General features: G+C 41.9%; 1 protein-coding gene across 15 annotated transcripts in view; it reads right to left on the reverse strand.

The window, feature by feature from the left end:
• The window catches only part of NUP98 (nucleoporin 98 and 96 precursor), a 119,988-nt gene that overhangs the window by 79,252 nt on the left and 18,383 nt on the right, over positions 1 to 22,353 (reverse strand). For 6 of the 15 annotated variants that reach the window (XM_019036759.4, XM_055355205.2, XM_055355208.2 and 3 more), the window contains exons 3-10: positions 20,754 to 20,855; positions 20,471 to 20,647; positions 17,464 to 17,603; positions 15,195 to 15,302; positions 13,306 to 13,486; positions 10,118 to 10,281; positions 4,364 to 4,501; positions 1,948 to 2,086 (exon numbers count right to left, since the gene is read on the reverse strand). In XM_019036759.4, coding sequence (XP_018892304.4) covers positions 1,948 to 2,086; positions 4,364 to 4,501; positions 10,118 to 10,281; positions 13,306 to 13,486; positions 15,195 to 15,302; positions 17,464 to 17,603; positions 20,471 to 20,647; positions 20,754 to 20,855 — 1,149 coding nt within the window. The remainder of the gene's footprint in view (positions 1 to 1,947; positions 2,087 to 4,363; positions 4,502 to 10,117; positions 10,282 to 13,305; positions 13,487 to 15,194; positions 15,303 to 17,463; positions 17,604 to 20,470; positions 20,648 to 20,753; positions 20,856 to 22,353) is intronic. The other 9 variants (XM_004050483.5, XM_055355209.2, XM_055355211.2 and 6 more) reach the window with 2 other exon arrangements.

Consider the following 22,353-nt stretch of genomic DNA (forward strand, 5'->3'; position numbering starts at 1 on the left):
GAGGCCGAGGAGGGCAGATCGCCTGAGGTCAGGAGTTCAAAACCAGCCTCGCCAACACGGTGAAACCCCATCTCTACTTTAAATACAAAAATTAGCTGGGCATGGTGGCAGGCGCCTGTAATCCCACCTACTCAGGAGGCCGAGGCAGGAAAATCACTCCAACCAGGGAGGTGGAGGTTGCAGTGAGCCAAGATTGTGCCATTGCACTCCAGCCTGGGAGGGAGGGGAGAGAGACAGAGAGAGACAGAGAGACAGAGACAGAGACAGAGAGAGACAGACACCAAGTATCTTACCCATGGTAACCAAGTCCACTGCCTCAAAACGGTTGTTTCAAACAGAGTTTATAGGAACTATAATCATTTCTGGCAGTGAATGAGCAAAATGACTAAAAGGGATTATAAAAATCAAACCAAACACATCAATTTAGGAATTGGTACCTATCAATGACCTATCTACCTTCTTCCTGTAGTTGATAAACATATTAATCTTCCAATAGATGTTTAATATGATCTCTTTCTTCAGTACAGGATCGTTCAAAAGCTCATTAAAAAACTGTTAACTGCTGACCTACACCAGATAAGCATGTCTTTGTACTCAACTCCTAAAAAGAATCTATCAGTGCCTAGTGATGTATCTGGCACACAAAATCCTCAAGAAATATTTGAACCACTATTTCCCTCGACAAACAGAATAAACGTCCCATATCTGATCTGACAGATGCTGAATTTTGAAAACATAATTAGGTAGTTATAAGATATATTGAAAATATTGACTGGGTGTGGTGGCTCATGCCTATAATCCCAGCACTTTGGGAGGCCGAGGCAGGCAGATCATTTGAGCTCAGGAGTTCTAGACGAGCCTGGCCAACATGGTAAAACCTTGTCTCTACTAAAAACACAAAAATTAGCCAGGCACAGTGGTGTGTGCCTGTATTCCCAGAGACTCGGGAGGCTGAGGCAGGAGAATCGCTTGAACCCGGGAGGCAGAGTTTGCAGTGAGCCGAGATCGAGATCATGCCACTGCACTCCAGCCTGGGCGACAGAGACTACACCTCAAAAAATAAATAAATAAATAAATAAATAATAAAATAATAATATCATCATGTTCCATAAAACTGGTTTACATTTTTCCAGCGTTATCTCTGAGACAGTAGGTTAACGTTTTGAAAATTGTTCAGTCTTTTCTGTATTTTCCAGATTTTCAACAACGAATATGCATACAATGAACATGCATTCAAAATTTTTGAAACCGTAAAAAATAAACTACTGAATAATCCCCCAAATCAGAAAGGTTTCAACTTTCTTCTATTATTTTTTAGAGACCTACTTTCACTATGTTGCCTAGGCTGGAATGCAGTGGCAATTCACAAGTGTGATCATAGCACACTGCAGCCTTGAACTCCTAAGTGATACTCCTGACTCAGCCTCCATAATGGCTGGGACTACAGGTGCTCACCATGATGCCTGGCACATTTCGACTTTCACTAAGAATAACCAGGCCAGGTGCAATGGCTCACACCTGTAATCTCAGCACTTTGGGAGGCTAAGGCGATATAAAGACCCTGTTCTCCACCAAAAAAAAAACAAAAACAAAAACAAAACAACACAACAAACCAACAACGACAAAAATAAGAATAACCAATTATCTCCTGTATGCTATCACAGGTTTGAAACCTGGCCTCATACAATGTGTTACTTAACCAAATGTGTTTCCTTTATGGTTTCTCAGCTATTGCTGAAGTAATCCAAAGTAAATGAAAGGCAATTTACATGCCTACTAATTATCTCAAGCCATATCCAGGACTTTAAACCTTTCCCTCTGGTACTTCACATCAAGCTACCGCTTACCTGAGAACTTTTAAATATTTCCAATCATACGAATCAGGAGAATAACGTGTGGTATAGTCAGTGTAACTTTAAGAGAGCCAAACCTGCTTTTTATATGTACCAAAATTAGAAGTGTTTGTATTGGTTCCTAAAGTCAGGGTTGGTTTGTTACCAAAGAGCCCGCCACTGGTTGTACCAAATGAAGGTGCACTGGTTGTGCTGCTTCCAAATGTAGTAAGCTTGTTATTGCCAAACAGGGTCTAAAAAGAATAGAATACAGGAAAATTTAAAATAATATTAAGACACACACCAAACTAAATACAGGTTACCTCAGGTATACTGGATTGGGTATGGGGTGGGAGAAAGATGTCCTAACATTCATAAAAAAGGTAGAAAAAAGATGAATAAAGGCTATCAAAAAATAATCTGAGCAAGATTAACTTTATAAATACGGAATGCTTCTGGCCTGAAAAGTTAATGGTAACCCCTAAGGATTACCACTGAAACACAATGAATCCAATGAAACCAGATTTCAGTGAGGCAAAGAAAAAAAACAACAAGGCCATCAAATATCTTTTTACCTGTTAAGAGAAATGTAGCAAATACTTGTTTTGCCAAAAGAAATCACTACAAGAAAAACTTTGAACATGCTACATGGATGTTCCTTGAAAATGCTATGCTAAGTGAAAGACACCAATCACAAAAGACCACATATTATGATTCCATTTACATGAAGTGTTCAAAATAGTCAAATCCATAGAGAGAAAGTAGGCTTAAGATGATTACAGGAAAATCAGGAGTGACTGCCAATGACTATGGCATTTCTTTTTGGCATAATGAGTATGTTCTAAAATTAAATATGGTGATAGCTGCACACTTTGTTGATATACTAAAAATCACCTAGCTATACACTTTAAAGAGACAAATTGTATGGCATGTGGACTATACATCAATAAATCTGTCACTAGAAAGTACTAGAAGCCGGGCACAGTAGTTCACGCCTGTAATCCCAGCACTCTGAAAGGCCAAGGCAGAAGGATCCTTGAGGCCAGGAGTTACCAGCCTGGCCAACATGGCAAAATCCCACCTCTACTAAAAAATAAAAAAATTAAGGCCAGGAGTGGTGGCTCATGTCTGTAATCCCAGCACTTTCGGAGTCCAAGGCAGGTGGATCACGAGGTCAGGAGTTCGAGACCAGCCTGGCCACCATGGTGAAACCCCATTCTCTACTAAAAATACAAAAATTAGCTGGGCGCGGTGGCGGGCGCCTGTAATCCCAGCTACTCGGGAGGCTGAGGCAGAGAACTGCTTGAACCCGGGAGGCAGAGGTTGCAGTGAGCCGAGATCGCACGCCACTGTACTCCAGCCTGGGCAACAGAGCGAGACTCCGTCTCAAAAAAACAAAACAAAACAAAACAAAAAACAAAACAAAAGCCTGGCATGGTGTCACACGCCTGTAATCCCAGCTACTTGGGAGGCTGAGGCACGAGAATCGCTTGAGCCTGGGAGGGAGAGGTTGCAGTGAGCCGAGATCATGCCACTGCAGTACAGCCTGGACAACAGAACGAGACTCGGTTTCAAAAACAACAACAACAACAACAACAACAACAAAAGTACTAGAATGTCTTGAAGCATTATATAATTTTCTCAATTTCTTACCTCAATTATCTGTCCAAAGTTTAAAAAAAGAAAAGAGAAATTTCAATCTCCATGAAAACAGGACCATATGTTTTAGGGACTTTGTGTTCCTTTTTTATTTTTTAAGACGGAGTTTTGCTCTTGTTGCCCAGGCTAGAGTGCAATAGCGCGATCTTGGGTCACTGCAACCTCCACTTCCTGGGTTCAAGTGATTCTCTTGCCTTGGCATCTCAAGTAGCTGGTATTACAGGCACCCACCACCACACCCAGCTAGTGTTTTTGTTTTTTTTTTTATTTTTAGGAGAGACGGGGTTTCACCATGTTGGCCAGATTGGTCTCGAATTCCTGACCTCAGGTGATCCACCCACCTCGGCCTCCCAGAGTGCTGGGATTACAGGCGTGAGCCACTGCGCCTGGCTCTTTTTTTCTTTTTTTAACCTACTCACAATAGCAAGTTCAAAGTTTCTTCCATGAGTACCTCAACAATTTCAACAATTTGATCAACCCCAAAAACATTTCATTCCCAAACATCATACCAATTTATCACCTACAAAAGAGGGAAGAACTAGGAGTTAAAAATTATCTGATTCAAATAAAGCAAAAGAATTTCAATTTAGACTCAACAATTTAACCAATGCTATCAGAAGTATGATGCACATAAGCACTGAGGCAAAGAAATTTTAAAAGGGAAAGAATTTACTAATTGAAAACAAACCCGAAGTTAACCTGAAATTTCATTTTATATCAAATAATTTTTTGTTCTCAGAATCAAATCATATTAGGCTGGTGCAATAATACACCCAATAAAAATACTTGCAAGACAGTCAAATCCTTAGAAGAAAATTCCTTTCAACAAATTTACACACATCTTCAAATTACAGTCAACTGCAGAAACCTACCGAACCAACAGCACCAAATCCAGTATTGGTCTGCCCAAAGAGACCTGTTCCTGTTCCAAATGCTGTCCCAGTGCTGGTGTTTGTAGCTGTCCCAAAAAGACCTCCAGGCTGTGAGGCTTGGGTTACTCCAAATAATCCCTGCAAAGAAGTTTATATAGATTAAAAGATATCCTGTAATAGTTTCCGTAACGAATCCCAGAGTAATAAAAAAAAAGTTACCATTTTTTCAAGCTTATATGACAGATACCAGGCTAAATAACTTATATAGATTATTTCCTTCAAAACAACCCTGAAAAGCAGGGAGTATATTTTTCAAGAAGCTCAGAGCATTTGAAAACTTGCCCAAGGTGCCACAGCTCCTGAGTGGTAGGACCAGAAGTTCAAACCTATATTTAAGCCCCTGTTCTTCCCAGGATGATGAACTCCAAGGTCTTAGGCATCTATTAAATAATAAGACTTTAACTCTTGTGCTCTAAGAGATGTCAGGGTTGCAACACTGAAAAGCAAAATACTATGTCTGGGTCCTTCATTTTCAACGATTTAGGTGAAAAGAACTAATCAGTATCAAGCTGGGGAGTGAACTTAGAATCAAGTAACCAAAAATAATCAGCGAAAATAAATCAACATGGACCGAGGTACGAGTGTTATGTTAAAGAGCCTTAATTCCTTTTCTTGATACGGAGTTTCGTTCTGTTGCCCAGGCTGAAGTACAGTGGCACAATCTCGGCTCACTGCAGCCTCTGTTCAAGTGATTCTCTTGCCTCAGCCTCCCAAGTAGCTGGGACTACAACGGCACGCCACCAGGCCTGGCTAATTTTTGCATTTTTAGTAGAGATGGGGTTTCACAATGTGCCCAGACTGGTCACGAACTCCTGACCTCAGGTGATCCACCCGCCTCAGCCTCCCAAAATGCTGGCGTGAGCCACTGCACCCAGCCAAAAGCCTTAATTCTAAATGAGAAACTATACTCATTTCCAATGAGCAGTCTGCATCATCCTGTGTTTAACAATGTATTTTACTTATGCATTAATAAAGGAAAAATATTGTGCTAATAGACTTGCTGAATAGGGAATTCACTTTTTAAAGTTTTATTGAGACACAATTCAAACATCATAAAATTCACTCATTTACAGTGGACTATTCCGTGATGTTCTGCAACCATCCCTACTATCTAAATTCTTACACCCCCCAAAGAAATCCCAGACCCATCAGTGATTACTCCCCATCCCTAGGGAACCATTCATCTTTTTCTATGGATTTTTTTTTTTATTCTGAACATTTAATATGAATGGAGTCATAAAAAATGTGGTCTTTTGTGACGGGCTTCTTTCAGTTAGCACATTTTCAAGGTTCATCTGTGTTGTAGCATATATCAGTACTTCATTCCAATTTATGGTTGAACAATATTCCATTCTATGCATATACCACAATTGGTTACCCATTCATTGTTAATAGATCTTTAGGTTATTTCTACATTTTAGTCATTATGAATAATGCTGTTATGTTCACTTGTGTACAAGTCTATGTCTTATTTTTCTTTGGTAAATCCCAAGATGTGCAATTGCTGGGTCATATCATAACTCTGTTTAACATTTTGAGGAACCACCAAACTGTTTTCTAAAGGGGCTGTACCAGCAATGTATGAGGGTTCCAACTTCTCCAGGTTCAATACTTACTACTGTATTTTTTTGTTGTTTTTGTTGAGTCTCACACTGTCACCCAGGCTGGAGTGCAGTAGCACAATCTCGGCTCACCACAACCTCCGCCTCCCGGGTTCAAGAGATTCTCCTGCCTCAGCCCCCCGAGTAGCTGTAACTACAGGTGGGCACCACCATGCCTGGCTAATTTTTTGTATTTTTAGTAGAGACGGGGTTTCACCATGTTGTCCAGGCTAATCTCGAACTCCTGACCTCGTGATGTGCCTGCCTCGGCTTCCCAAAGTGCTGGGATTAAAGGCGTGAGCCACCATGCCCAGCCTGTTAGTCTTTTTTTATTGTATCTTTCAAATAGGTATAAAGTGGTTATCTCATTTTGGTTTTCATTTGCCTTTCCCTGATGACTTATGATGTTAAGCATATTATCACACCACTTACATATCTTCTCTGGAGAAATGTCAATTCAAATCCTTGGCCCTTTTTAAATGAGTTATTGTCTTATTACTGAATTATAAGAGTTATTTATACATCCTGGATACAAGTCCTATATCACATGTATGATTTTCAAGTATTTTCTTCCACTTACAGGTCTTTTCACTTTGATGATATCCCTTTGATATATAAATGTTTTTCTGCCATCTTTTTTTGTTTAGAGATAGGGTCTCATTATATCGCTCAGGCTAGAGTGCAGTGGCCTATTCATAGCCACGATCATAGTGCACCACAGCTTCTAACTCATGACCTCAATGATTCCCCGACCTCAGCCTCCTGAGTAGCTGGGATGACAAGCATGTGCTAAAAGGCCTGGCTAAAAGGTTTTAATTTTGAAAAAGCCCAATTTATCTATTTTTTCTTTTTCTGCTTTTGCTTTTGGTGTCCTATCTAAGATATTACTGTCTAACTAGGTTTCTTCTAACAGTTTTATAATTTTAGCTCTTGCACTTAGAAATCTGATCAATTTGTGGCCAGGCATAGTGGCTCACACCTGTAATCCCAGCACTTTGAGAGGCTGAGGCAGTCGGATCATTTGAGGTCAGGTGTTCAAGATCAGCCTGCCTAACATGGTGAAACCCTGTCTCCACTAAAATATAAAAAAATTAGCCGGGCATGGTGGCGCACACCTGTAATCCCAGTTACTCAGGAGACCAAGGCAGGAGAATCGCACACCTGTAATGCCAGTTACTCAGGAGACCAAGGCAGGAGAATCGCTTGAACCCAGGAGGCACAGGTTGCAGTGAGCCAAGATCGTGCCACTGCACTCCCGTCTGGGCAACAGAACAAGACTCTGTCTCAAAAAAAAAAAAAAAAAAAAAAAATTGATCAATTTTAACTTTTGCAGTTAAAAAATGCTGTGAAGAATCCAACCTCATTATTTTACATGTGAATAATCAGTTGTCCCAGCACCATATGTTGAAAAGACTATTCTTTCCTCACTGAATTGTTTTGGTATCCTTGTTGAAAATCAATTGTCTACAAATGTGAGGGTTTATTTCTGGACTCTCACTTCTATTCAACTGGTCTATGTCTCTCCTTGTGCCAGTAACACAATTACTATTGCTATATAGTAAGTTTTAAAATTGAGAAGTGAAGCCAGGTACAGCTGCTCACACCTGTAATCTCAGCACTTTGGGAGTCCAAGGAGAGCAGATTGTTCGAGCCCAGAAGCTCGAGACCAGCCTGGATAACTCGATGAAAACCCATCTCTACAAAAACTACAAAAATGAGCTGGACATGGTGGTGCACGCCTGTAGTCCCAGCTACTTGGGAGGTGAGGTGAGAGGATCGCTTAGCCCAGGAGGCAGAGGATGCAGTGAACTGAGATCATGCCACTGCACTCCAGCCTGGGTGACTGCAGCGAGGCCTGTCTCAAAAAAAATTAATAAAATAAAATTGAGAAACATGAAGGCCAGGCGCAGTGGCTCATGCCTGTAAACCCAGCACTTTGTGAGGTAGAGGCGGGTGGATCACCTGAGGTCAGGAGTTTGAGACCAGCCTGACCAACATAGTGAAACCCCGGCTCTACTAAAAATACAAAATTAGCTGGGTATGGTGGTGCATGCCTGCAATCCCAGCTATGTGGGAGGCTAACGCCGGAGAATCCCTTGAACCCGGGAGGCAGAGGCTGCAGTGAGCTGAGATCGTGCCATTGCACTCCAGCCTGGGCAACAACAGTGAAACTCCGTCTCAAAAAAAAAAAAAAAAAAAAAAAAAAAAAAACAGAGAGAGAGAAGCCTGAGGGTCCTCCAACTTGTTTTTCAAGATTGTTTTGGCTATTCCAGGTTCCTTCTTATTCTTTCTTCAGTGTTTTTATCATGAAAAAGTGTCAAATGTTTTTTCTGTATTTACAAAGGTGATCATGTGGTTTTCTGTTGTTTAAATTATATTACCACAGTGTATTACAATGATTAATGATCATATGTTGAACCAACCTTCCTCGGATAAATCCCACTTAGTCATGGATTATGATCCTTTTTTGTTTGTTTGTTTTGAGACAGAGTCCCGCTCTGTCACCTAGGCTGGAGTGCAGTGGCAAAATCTCGGCTCACCGCAACTTCTGCCTCCTGGGTTTAAGCAATTCTCCTGCCTCAGCCTCCTGCATAGCTTGGATTAGTCACCCGCCACCCCGCCCAGCTAATTTTTGTATTTTTGGTAGAGACGGGGTTTCACCATGTTTGCCAGGCTGGTCTCGAACTCCTGACCTCATGATCCGCCCGCCTCAGGAGCCCAAAGTGCTGGGATTACAGGCAGGAGCCAGCATGCCCGGCTGATCCTTTTCATATGTTACTGAAATCAGTCATCTAGTATTTTGAAGATTTGGGGGTACAAGCATACTTTTTTTAAAATTTTTTTTGGGATGAAGTCTCGCTTCGTCGCCCAGGTTGGAGTGCCATGGAGCAATCTCAGCTCACTGCAACCTCTGCCTCCCCCTGGGTTCAAGCTATTCTTGTGCCTCAGCCTCCCAAGTAGTGAGGATTACAGGCACCAACCACTGTGCCTGGCTAAGTTTTGTATTTTTAGCAGAGACGGGGTTTCACCATGTTGGCCAGGCTAGTCTCGAACTCCTGATCTCAAGTGATCTGCCCACCTCGGCCTCCCAAAGTGCTGGGATTACAGGCATAAGCTACTGTGCCCAGCCCATACTTGTTTTTTAATCAGTAAAAGTATCTCTAATTCTAAGACGAGGTAAATTCCAAGTCCTGATCAATTACTCATACATCACTTCCTTCTTTAATTTCATACTTCCCTAAAAAATGTCCCTAGAAATAAACTAGTAATGACCATGAGGACCTTTTCTTTGGACACAGTATGGCTCTAAGTCATAGGCCTCCCTCTAAAAAAAAAAAAAAAAAAAAAAAAAACTTCTTTGTATGATTCCCAAGGGAACTAGCTGAACGTTCCCTTAGTTCCTGTTGTTGGCTATATTCTGAAATATAGTCAGTAATGAATAAGTATTTTCTCCTATACCCTACAGAATGGCTGTAGTCAATTTTCCAAGGTATAGCTTTAAGAGGGCCAAGTCCAGCCCACTAAGTAGTTCCTACTTAGTAATGAGAAAAATACTTTCAGAAAGGATAAGTGATCACCTCAATAGCATCTCAACAAGTAAAGAGTAGAGCCCAGGCTAGAATCTAGGTCTTAATTATTCTAAGACTTTGTTCTCGGCCAGGCACGGTGGCTCACGCCTATAATCCCAGCACTTTGGGAGGCCGAGGTGGGCGGATCACGAGGTCAGGAGATCGAGACCATCCTGGCAAACACGGTGAAACCCCGTCTGTACTAAAAACACAAAAAATTAGCTGGACATGGTGGTGGACATCTATAGTCCCAGCTACTCGGGAGGCTGAGGCAGGAGAATGGCATGAACCTGGGAGGCGGAGCTTGCAGTGAGCTGAGATTGGGCCACTGCACTACAGCCTGGGCGACAGAGCAAGACTCCATCTCAAAAAAAAAAAAAAAACTTTGTTCTCTTCCCTTCATTAAATACCCTCAACTCAAGATTTGCAGTACAGGTAGAATTTGCTACTTTGACATGATTAGAATCCTCATTACTTAACTCTACAAATAAGACATGGAGGTAAGTAAGGGTCTGTTTCCTTACCATGGTGTTGGTGCTTGGCTGTCCTATGGTGCTGGTATTACCAAAGGAAAAGCCAGTGTTCTGGGTGGTTGTGGCCTGGCCAAATGGTTTGCTGAAGAGGCTGGTAGTCTGCTGATTCTGTTGGCCAAAGAGACCACCGGGATTTGTTCCAAATCCAGTTGTACCTTTTAGGAAAAAGAAAAAAAAAGAAAAAAGAAATAATAAAAAAAAGTAAACACCCAAAAATACAAAACCTTCCATTATCCAGTTGTTGTAATAGTCTTTATGTTATCTACTACCCTTCATTCACTACTTGATAATCTTTTCATTTTCCATCCTTCACTTAACTCTAGATTTAAACTTTAACTTCTGTAATAACACCCTTACCCCAAGAAGCTTAACTAGGCTAAATGATCTTCCCTTGTAAGTCCACAGCTTCCTTCTGTTTTACAAGATAATACACTAGAAGTCAGCATGTGTATTTTAACCTTGCTAGTCTAAGTTAATGAGAACAAAGGCTTCTTCTTTACATGAATATATCCAGCCCAGAGTCTGATATGTAATATTCAATAATGAATATGGGCCAGGCACAGTGGCTCACATCTGTAATAACAACATTTTGGGAGGCCAAGGCAGGAGGATCACTTGAGGACAGGAGTTCCTGAAGAGCCTAAGGCAACACAATGGGACCCCATCTCTACAAAAAAATTTTAAAAATTAGTCAGGCTTAATGGCACTTGCCTGTGGTCTTAGCTACTTGGGAGACTGAGGTGGGTATATGGCTTGAGCCTGGGAGTTTGAGGCTGCGGGGAGCTGTGATGGAGCCACTGCACGACAGCCTGGGTGACAGAGCTAGACAGTGTCCTCCAACCCCCACCAAAAAACAGAAAAAATTATGAAACATTAGCCAGGCAGAATGGTGGGAATATTACTTGGGCCCAAGAGTTCAAGGCTGCAGTGAGCTATGATTGCTCCACTGCACTCCAGCCTGGTCAACAAAGTGGGATTCTGTCTCAAAAAAAAAAAAAAAAAAAAAGCATACTAAACTAAATCATGGAATATCAAGATTGAAAAGTACGTTAGGCTGGACATGGTGGTTCACACTGGGAGGCTGAGACGGGTGATCACCTGAGATCAGGAGTTCGAGACCAGCATGGCCAATATGGCGAAACCCCGTCCCTGCTAAAAATTAGGGCTGGACGGCCAGCCATGGTGGCTCATGCCTGTAATCCCAGCACTTTGAGAGGCCGAGGCGGGTGGATCATGAGGTCTGGAGTTCAGATCAGCCTGGCCAAGATGGTAAAACCCCATTTGTACTAAAAATACAAAAAAATCAGCCAGGCATGGTGGTGGGCATCTGTAATCCCAGCTACTTCAGAAGCTGAGGCAGAGAATCGCTTGAACCCAGGAGATGGAGGATGCAGTGAGCCGAGATCACACCACTGCACTCCAGCCTGGGTGACAGAGTGAAACTCCATCTCAAAAAAAAAAAAAAAAAAAAAATTAGGGCTGGCACCATGGCTCATGCCTATAATCCCAGCGCTTTGGGAGGCCGAGGCTGGTTAATCGCCTGAGGTCAGGGGTTCGAGACCAGCCTGGCCAACATGGTGAAACCCCAACTCCATTAAAAATATAAAAAATTGGCCAGGCATGGTGGCGGGTGCCTGTAATCCCAACTCCTTGGGAGGCTGAGGCAGAAGAATCGCTTGAACCTAGGAATTGGAGGTTGCACTGCACTCCAGCTTGGGCAACACTGAGACTCCGTCTCAAAAAAATAAAATAAAATTAGTCGGGTGTGGTGGCACATGCCTGTAGGGTGGCTGAGGTAGGAGAATCACCTGAGCCCAGGAAATCAGGGCTGCAGTGAGCCCTGATCACACCACTGCACTCCAGCGTGAGCGACAGGAGTAAGACCCTAAAACCCTGTCTCAAGAAAAGAAAAGAAAAGAAAAGAAAAGAAAAAGTAGGTTAAATATAACTTAGATAAATACGTATTTGTGTGTGTGTGTGTGTGTGTGTGTGTGTGTATGTACACCTCTTTAGAAGGCTATGAAAAGCTATAATTTTTGCTTTTCTCTACAGAGGCAAACTGGTGGCTGGGGAAAGTGTATAAGGCAAGTATATAACCTCTGGTTATTTAGTTTTCTGTATTTTGTGAACTTTGTATCATATATGTGCATTACTTTTGCAAAAGTAGTATTTTTGTAAAGTAAATTAATCATCATCTTTAACTCCTCTTTCACATCCCACATTAAACCAATGCATCAGCAAATTCCATCAGTTCTATAATCAAACTGGGTCCAGAACCTCATCTTTTTTCTTTTCCGTCCTTTTTATTTAGAGATGGAGTCTTGCTCTGTCACCCAGGCTGGAATGCAATGGTGTGATCTCAGATCACTGCAACCTCTGCCTCCCAGGTTCAAGCGATTCTCCTGCCTCAGCCTCCCAAGTAGTTGGGATTACAGGTGCTTGTCACCACGCCTGGCTAATTTTCATATTTTTAGCAGAGGCAGGGTTTTACCATGTTGGCCAGGCTAGTCTTGAACTCCTGACCTCAAGCAACCCACCTGCCTTGGCCTCCCAAAGTGCTAGGATTGCAGGCGTGAGCCACCACACTTGGCCTCTTTTCCATCCTTGTCCAAGACACTAACACCTCTTATGTTGATAATAGCTTTCTAAGTAATTTGTTTCTACTCTTACAATCTACTGTCAATATAGGAGACTTCAGAATCATCCTTCACTCACAATCACATGACTTCTCTTTCAAAACAACTTTCAGGATTTCCTAAATCAAATAAAAATTCAAGTCTTGATATTGGCCTACAAAGTCGTATAAAATATGGCCCCTATATCCCCCAGTATTTTCCCTTGCCCTCTCTTCAAATGGCAAAAACTCAAACAGTTTTTAGACTCAGTTCCCACTAGCTGGAATGTTCTTCCCCCAGAAATCTGTACAACTTGCTCCTTCATCTTCTTCAGATACGTCACTGCTCAAACATCACCTTCTCCTCTGAAGCATTCCTTAGTCGTCTTCATCTTAAACTGTCTTTCTCCCTTTCCCCACATACATCCAGGCATTCCTCCCTATTCCTATGGTATCCCTGAATTATTATTTTTCTCCATAGCACTTATCCCAAAATGGCAATTATGTTTTAGTTTTAGTTATCTGTCTCTTCTCAATATAATCTAACATGATATCAAGTGCTTACTGGTTCCAAAGGCAGTTTTGTTCTGACCATATGCAAAGCCTGAATTAGTGGTGGAGGAGCTGAAGAGTCCTGTTGCACTGGAAGTGGCTGGAGAAGACCCAAACAAGCCAGTTGTGGTACCTGCTCCCACCTGGTTCTGTGGGCCCTTCCTGTTAGCCTGATAATCCTCTAAACGAAGTTCCTGAAGGGAGGGAAAACATATTTCTAATCTTAACATGCAGCTAAAAATAATTATTTAGGAGGCTAAATACTTGAATTTAGTAGTCAAGTTCTATGTTCACATAGGAACCATAACTAAAAAAGAGAAAACTAAGGAATGACATTATATCATTACAGAAAAACATTTCCAATAGACACTAAAATCCATACCATAATTATCATAAAACTACAAGCCAAAGAGTCAATATCTTAATCTCAGTTTTCTTTCACAAACAATACACTCTTTTGGTAAAATGTCATAAAATAATCCTAACTCTCCCCAGCCCTAAAATATAAAAATAAAATAAAAAATAAAAATTATAGTGAATTAACATATGTAGATTCTGTGGGGCAAAAAATTTAGAAAAAGAATAGTTTATCAATTTTGTCTCAAGTCCGGATGTTCCTGGCACAGCCCAATAAAGTAAGCATAGTTTGGTATGTAGAAAGAAGCAATCACTATAATCATGAATGACTATCAAAATGTACAACAACCTACTACATAAGCAATAAGAATGAACAAACTAACTTCATGCAACAACATGGATGACTATCTCAATGTTCAAAGACAGCCATTAAAAAGTACATAATGTGCCTGGGCGCTGCAGCTCATGCCTGTAATCCCAGCACTTTGGGAGGCTGAGGTGGACGGATCACAAGGCCAGGGTTCAAGAACAGCCCGGCCAACGTAGCAAAATCCCATCTCTACTAAAAATACAAAAATTAGCTGGGCATAGTGGCGTGCAGCTGCAATCCCAGCTACTCAGGAGGCTGAGGCAGGAGACTGCTTAAATCCAGGAGGCAGAGATTGCAGTGAGCTGAGATCACGCCACTGCACTCCAGCCTAGGCAACAGAGCAAGACTCGTCTCAAAAAAAAAAAAAAAAAATTAGCTGTGTGTGGTGGCCCACACCTGTAATCCAAGCTACCAGGGAGGCTGAGGCATGAGAATTGCTTGAACCTGGGAGGTGGAGGTTGTAGTGAGCCAAGATGTGCCACTGCACACCAGCCTGGGTGACGGAGTGAGATGCTGTCTCGAAAACAAAAAAAAAAAAAAAAACAAAAAAACCCCAACTTTTATTAAGCTGTACTTTGCATAATTTTACTAAAAACACCTTCATATGCATGCATACACATTGCCCAGTGTAACAGAAGCAACATCCAATCAGAACAGATGATTAGACTGGGCTCAGTGGCTCATGCCTGTTATCCCAGCACATTGGGAGGCTGAGGAAGAAAAATCGCTTGAGCTCAGGAGTCTGAGACCGGCCTGAGCAACATAGTAAGACCTCACCTCTACAAAAAAATTTTTAAAAATTAGCTGGGCGTGGGGCACATGCCAGTGGTCCCACCTGCTTCGGAGGCTAAGGATGTGAAGCCTGGGAAGCTGAGACTGCAGTGAGCTGTGATTGTGTCACTGCATTCCAGCCTGGGCAAAAAAGCCCATCTCAAAAAAAAAAAAGACCATTAGGGGTGCTAGACCTTCACATACCCCTGAATATTATCCCTGCCTAAACAAGTAGATATCTATAAATAATACTTGATTTTTAAAAATAATTTAGTTAATGTTAATTTTTTACATAAACCCAAACTGAACCACTCTATCCTAAAGAAAATCAAAACCATTTTCAAAAACTGCATTCCAATAAAATCAAAAGGTTAGACTGACATTCTGTATTGTATTTTACTGACCTCTAGTGACTTGCTTTCATATTCTTTCATAGCAGTAATACACTGGTGCTTGGTACTTATGTTAGTGCTAACTCCAGCTTTGACCATAGTATCTGTACCAGTTGGAGGCTGCAAAGTTAAATAAAGGCAAATTTGTAGGTCCAAGTTTTACATTCCTACTCTCTCAGATACAATTTCTCAACCACTGAACTCTAAAACTAGTCCCCCCAGGTCTTTTATACTGAGATGGTTTCAAGGGTGCTTGATTAAATATACTGCCATTTCTGATCTCTCCCTACATCAAGGTTACCTAAATAAATCAATCTTAGTAACAAAGTAATCACAAACGCAGGGATTAATCCCATAACCCAAGCCATCCAATTACATGCTAAAATACATGTAATATTATACATAAAGAAAGCTTTACCCAATATATACCTTTAAACCTCTATATCTAAGTTCTCCTTTCTACTCCGCCCTGTAATGCTGCATTAAAAAAATACGGAGGGCCAGGCGCAGTGGCTCACGCCTGTAATCCTAGCACTCTGGGAGGCCGAGGCGGGTGGATCATGAGGTCAGGAGTTCGAGACCAGCCTGGCTAATATGGTGAAACCCCGTCTCTACTAAAAAATAAAAAAATAAAAAATAAAAATGAGCCAGGTGTGGTAGCGCGCACCTGTAGTCCCAGCTACTCAGGAGGCTGAGGCAGGAGAATCGCTTGAATCCGAGAAGCGGAGGTTGCAGTGAGCCAAGATCGTGCCACTGCACTCTGGCCTGGGCGACAGAGTGAGACTCCATCTCAAAAAACAGCAACAACAACAACAAAAAAACAGAAACTGGCCAGGCGCAGTGGCTCACACCTGCAGTCCCAGCACTTTGGGAGGCCAAGGCGGGTGGATCACTTGAGGTCAGGAGTTCAAGACCAGCCTGGCCAACATGGTGAAACCCCATCTCTACTAAAAATACAAAAATTAGCTTGGGTGGGTGCCTGTAATCCCAGCTACTTGGGAGGCTGAGGCAGCAGAATCGCTTGAACCAGGAGGCAGAGGTTGCAGTGAGCCAAGATTGCACCACTGCGCTCCCATCTGGCTGACTCTCTCCAAAAAAAAAAAAAAAAAAAAAAAAAAGAAATATGGAAACCTGTTTTTCCCCGATAACCTTACAAGGAAAAAGGCACAATAAGTAAAACTAACTATTCCTGCTGGTATTGCCAGTTTTCTCAACTACTGCACTTTCCAAAGGGCATCACACAGTATTATTCACTATCATTTTATGTTTTAACTTCAAATTCGGGGTTGTAAATTTAGTACTATGAATTAACCAATTTACCTGACAAATTCTTCATTTTCTGGAGTATATTTTAACAAGTTTTATTTCTGCCAAAGATTTCCATTAGGCTAACTGCACCTCCAGCATACCCTAAGAATCCCCCAAACATTTACATCAAGTGGCATTCCACATGTTTCTGTAAACAAAATCCTCCACTCTAGCCCTCCACCCAACCCCTCTCAAAAAAAGAACACATACACAATAAACTTTACAGCCCCATTTAGCCATTTCATCAACAAAACCTGTATTTTTCATTGGGTACAGAATGCTGATGAGTTACTCTTATTTGCCCCCTATTCTTTATTCCCATAAAGATTAGTTGACCAGGCCGGGCATGGTGGCTCATGCCTGTAATCCCAACACTTTGGGAGGCAGAGGTGGGCAGATCACCTGAGGTCAGCAGTTCGAGACCAGCCTGGCCACCATGGTGAAACGCCATCTCTACTAAAACTACAAAAAAATTAGCTGGGTATGGTGGTGGACTCTTGTAATCCCAGCTACTCAGAGGAGGCGGAGGCAGGAGAATCACTTGAACCCAGGAGGTAGAGGTTGCAGTGAGCTGAGATTGCACCACTACACTCCAGCCTGGGCAACAAGAGCGAAACTCCATCTTAAAAAAACAAAATAACAAAAAAAAAAAAAAAGGAAATTCAACAGTTGACCATTCAGAAGCAAATTCTTAACACAGTAAATTCAAATTCTACCTTACACCAGATTATAAAAAAGTTTTATGAATACAAATTTTATTGGGATGAGCCTAATTCAAATATACATCATAATCTAGATTTACATTTCACAAGTTTTCCCATCTACTATACAACTATTTATAGATTTTGTTTTTAACACATCGTTCAGGCAGTGTCAAGCTAAGCTGGAGAGAGAAGCAATTTTACAATTCATCCTGCAAAGAAATATACATGCGGGAAAAAACATTCCACAAAGATTGGAAGAAAATACATACGTTAAATTTAATAGTAGTCCCAGTAGGAGCAGCTGTAAAACTACTTGGCCCGAAGAGGGAGCCAGATGTGCTGCCAAAAGGATTAGAGGTGGTATTTGTGGTTCCAAAGAGTCCTCCACTGCTAGTACTGGTTCCAAAATCTAAAAATAAGAAAGAAAAATGAGATGATAACAGTAAGAAATTTAAGAATGTATAAGATGCATTGGAATTGGGCTATGGCACTAGCGTCACAGTACTTCACTTCCTCATTTTTTTTTTTTTTTTGAGACAGGGTCTTGCTCTGTGTCCTAGGATGGAGTGCAGTGGTGCAATCACGGCTCACTGCAGCCTTGACCTCACAGGCTCAAGCAGTACTCCTGCCTCAGCCTCCCAAGTAGCTGGGACCACAGGCATGCGCCACCACACCCAGCTAATTTTTTTTTTAATTTTTGTAGAGACTGCCTTTTGCCATGTTGCTCAGGCTACTCTCAAACTCCTGGGCTCAAGCAATCCTCCTACCTCGAAATCCTAAAGTGTTGGGATTACAGGTGTGAGCCACTGCACCTGATCTCATATCCTGAAATTTTTTACCTTTCAAGTCTCCCAAGCAAATATATTCAAATAGAAGTTTCTTTCTTTCTTTTTTTTTTTTTTTTTGAGACGGAGTCTCGCTGTGTAGCCCAGGCTGGAGTGCAGTGGCGCGATCTCAGCTCACTGCAACCTCCACCTCCCAGGTTGACGCCATCCTCCTGCCTCAGCCTCCTGAGTAGCTGGGACTACAGGTGCCTGCCACCAAACCCGGCTAATTTTTTGTATTTTTTTTTTTTTTTTTTTAAGTAGAGATGGGGTTTCACTGTGTTTGCCAGGATGGTCTCGATCTCCTGACCTCGTGATCCATCCACCTATGCCTCCCAAAGTGCTGGGATTACAGGTGTGAGCCACAGTGCCCGGCCCAAATAGAAATTTCATACAGAAAGATACGTACTTCCAGGCTCACAACTTTCAAGTGAATCAAGTCTGAATCCTTTGGTCAGCTAAGTGTCCATAAAGCCCTAAGGTCACACTTGGAAGACAACTTAAAAGAAATACTTTGTTTCATCATAAATTTTATCTCATTTCTCCCTTTCTCATTTAACTACATGCTGAATGAACTTGTCTTTCTGAAAACATCTTGTCACAGACTTCAAGAGTGGTCACAGTACATTTTATTTACATACATTATAACATATACCTACACATAACCAAAAACTTTAGAATATACAAGTGGTCCTATTAGAGAAATCAAATATAGGTTAATGTAAAATTTCACCCCCCAAAATTTCAGAAAAATTAGCAGCCACTGTCAATTACTTTACAGAAACTAATAAAGAAATAGCAAATCCTTGGATTACTTTACTTTTCCAAAAAGCTGAGTTTAAAAAAAAATTACACATAAATGAATTTAATTGTTGCTAAGGAATATATTGCTGAAAGTATGAGAGACACTACTTCTAAAGAAGTTATGCCAGGCGCGGTGGCTCACGCCTGTAATCCCAGCACTTTGGGAGGCCAAGGCGGGTGGATCACAAGGTCAGGAGTTCGAGACCAGCCTGGCCAATATGGTGAAACCCCATCTCTACTAAAAATACAAAAATTAGCCAGGCATGATGGCGGGCGCCTGTAGGCCCAACTACTCGGGAGGCTGAGGCAGGAGACTCGCTTAAACTGGGGAGGCGGAGGTTGCAGTGAGCAGAGACTGCGCCACTGCACTCCAGCCCGGGTAACAGATCAAGACTCCGTCTCAAAAAAAAAAAAAAAAGAAGTTATACATATGGTGCCAGAAATGTCACTAAGCAAAGAAATTTATATGCCAATATTTAGAATTAGTAACATCCTAATTACCAGGTTAAAGAGTACTATGATTTCTCACTGGCAAACTGCTATTACTTCTTTCTAAAACATGTCTTAATATATAGTTTAAAGCAAATAGGCACATTTCTTTTGAATTAGTACTTCAGACTGCATTATATATTGTTATGGCTAAATATTTCAATGTTATACAAACAACTTTCCCTCTGGAAAATACTGATGGCAGGCCAGGCGCGGTGGCTCACACCTGTGATCCTAGCACTTTGGGAGGCCGAGGCAGATGGAACACGAGGTCGGGAGATCGAGACCATCCTGGCTAACACGGTGAAACCCCGTCTCTACAAAAAATACAAAAAAATTAGCCGGGCATGGTGGCAGGCGCCTGTAGTCCCAGCTACTCGGGAGGCTGAGGCAGGAGAATGGCATGAACCCAGGAGGCACAGCTCGCAATGAGCCGAGATTGCGCCACTGCACTCCAGCCTGGGTGACAGAGCGAGACTCCATCTCAAAAAAAAAAAAAAAAAAAAAGAAAGAAAGAAAATACTGATGGCTGGCTAACTATTCATTCTTCCATACTCTTGTGCCAGGAATGGCATCACTTGATAAAGCATACCTGATGAACTAGCAGTGGTTGGCTCAAAGTACAGTGCTGTGTGGAGAAGTATCCCCAAGTCATGTTTGGACTTAAAGTGAAAAAAGTCATCAAAAACATCTGCCATGGACAAAGAACGGAGGAGTAACCACGTCATGTCCATTATGTCATTCCTGCTCTAGTCTCTTCATAACAAATATAAAACAGAGACAAGAAGAAGGTACCTCTGCAGCACAATACGGCTGACTATAACACATTCCTCCTTGAAATTCTCCCATCTTAACATGAACTACACTACTCTGACCTGGCTTTTCATCCTTTCTCTAGCCATTTTGCATCAGGAAGCTCTTCCTCTGCATATCCCTTAAATAACAGTGCTTCAAATTTCTATCCTTATAGAAATGTACATACTCTCTTCCTTTCCAGCCTATTAACCTTTTCAGTGCATATTGAAGTTTTCCTCTTCCCATATTTTTGCCATTTAGTAGGAAAAGAAGGTAGATGAACATAGAAAAACGGAGAAAAGTCAACACATTCAACAAGCAAACCAAATTTTTAGATGCAGAACTCCAGTGATGTCCTACTTACTGCCAAAGCCAGTTGGTTTATTTTGTGCAAAGGCATTGTTTTGGGATGAGAAAAGACTGGTCCCTGTGCTTGCAGTTCCAAACAAGGTATTTGCTGTTCCTGTTGATGTACCAAACCCAAAGCCAGTGCTTGTGGAGGTAGCTGGCTGGCTAAATGAACTGGTTCCAAACAATCCTCCTGACGAGATGGAGAAGGAGGGAAAAAGTTAAGTACATCAGAGCCACTAAGTCAATACCTATACTAGCTACAAACAAACCAGTTATATCACAAATAAAGCCCCTACCTGGTTTAGTCTGTGAATTTCCAAAGAGGCCTCCAGTATTGTTGCTAGAACCAAATGCAGATGTTCCAAACGCCCCTCCACTAGTAGTGCCAAAGCCAGTATCTGAAAAAGCAAAATCCAGAGTAAATTAGAATTTAGAATAAAATCTACATAAGATGACCAAATGAAAAGGCATTTTAATATTTCTTAAAATTCTGCATTTGAGGCTGTGCACGGTGGCTCACGCCTGTAATCCCAGCACTTTGGGAGGCCGAGGAGGGCGGATCACCTGAGGTCGGGAGTTCAAGACCAGCCTGACCAACATGGAGAAACCCCGTTTCTACTAAAAATACAAAATTAGAAGGGCGTGGTGGCACATGCCTATAATCCCAGCTACTAGGGAGGCTGAGGCAGGAGAATTGCTTGAATCTGGGAGGCAGAGGTTTCGGTGAGCCAAGATCGTGCCACTGCACTCCAGCCTGGGCAACAAGTGTGAAACGCCGTCTCAAAAAAAAGAAAATTCTGCATTTGAACTACTAGTCTAATTAAAAACATTTTTTCAAAATCCCATCAGAGTATGAATTACAGAGTAAAAACCAAGCCACAGACATTTTATTCATCGTCCCCAGGGGAAGTATGAAAATTTAAAGTCAAAAGGAGTGACTTTTCAATAAAAGTTACAGATGTTCATAGGTTAAAAAAAAAGTGCTGGCCGGGCACGGTGGCTCACACCTGTAATCCCAGCACTTTGGGAGGCCGAGGCGGGCGAATCATTTGAGGTCAGGAGTTCAAGACCAGCCTAACCAACATGGTGAAATCCCGCCTCTACTAAAAATTCAAAAAAATTAGTGACAGTCCGTAGTCACTGAGATAAATGGTCTTTCATTAGCGGAACACATCAGAACAACCTGGGAAGCTTTTTCAAAATATACACGTTCAGGTTTCAACTCCAGAGATTCTAATTCCATAGTTTTTGATGAGAGATACATATTTTGAATAAAAACTTCCAAAGGTGACTGTGATGGGCACTTTTAGTTAAAAACCACAGACATGGACGTAGAATTCTTTAAAAAGGAGATCAGGAGCCACTTAAGAAAACTTCCCTGCCAGGTGCGATGGCTCACGCCTGTAACCCCAGCACTTTGGGAGGCCGAGGCGAGCAGATCATGAGGTCAGGAGATCAAGACCATCCTGGCTAACACGGTGAAACCCCGTCTCCACTTAAAATACAAAAAAAAAAAAAAAAAAAAAAATTAGCCGGGCCTGGTGGCGGGTGCCTGTAGTCCCAGCTACCGGGGAGGCTGAGGCAGGAGAATTGCTTGAACCCAGGAGGCGGAAGTCGCAGTGAGCTGAGATCGCACCACCGCACTCCATCCTGGGTGACAGAGCGAGACTCCATCTCAAAAAAAAAAAAAAAAGAAAAACTTCCTCTATTATTAATTTTATTAGGTATGATAGAGGTTTGTTAGTCATGCTTCTTAAAGAATCCTTAGCCCAGTGCCGTGGCTTATGCTTGTAATCCCCTCGCTTTGGCAGGCTTAGGTGGGAGAACTGCTTGAGCTCTGGAGATGGAGACTAGCCTGGGGAACACGGCAAGATCTCACCTCTACAAAAAATTTTA

Source organism: Gorilla gorilla, chromosome 9, assembly GCF_029281585.2.
Source record: "Gorilla gorilla gorilla isolate KB3781 chromosome 9, NHGRI_mGorGor1-v2.1_pri, whole genome shotgun sequence".
Taxonomy (NCBI): domain Eukaryota; kingdom Metazoa; phylum Chordata; class Mammalia; order Primates; family Hominidae; genus Gorilla; species Gorilla gorilla.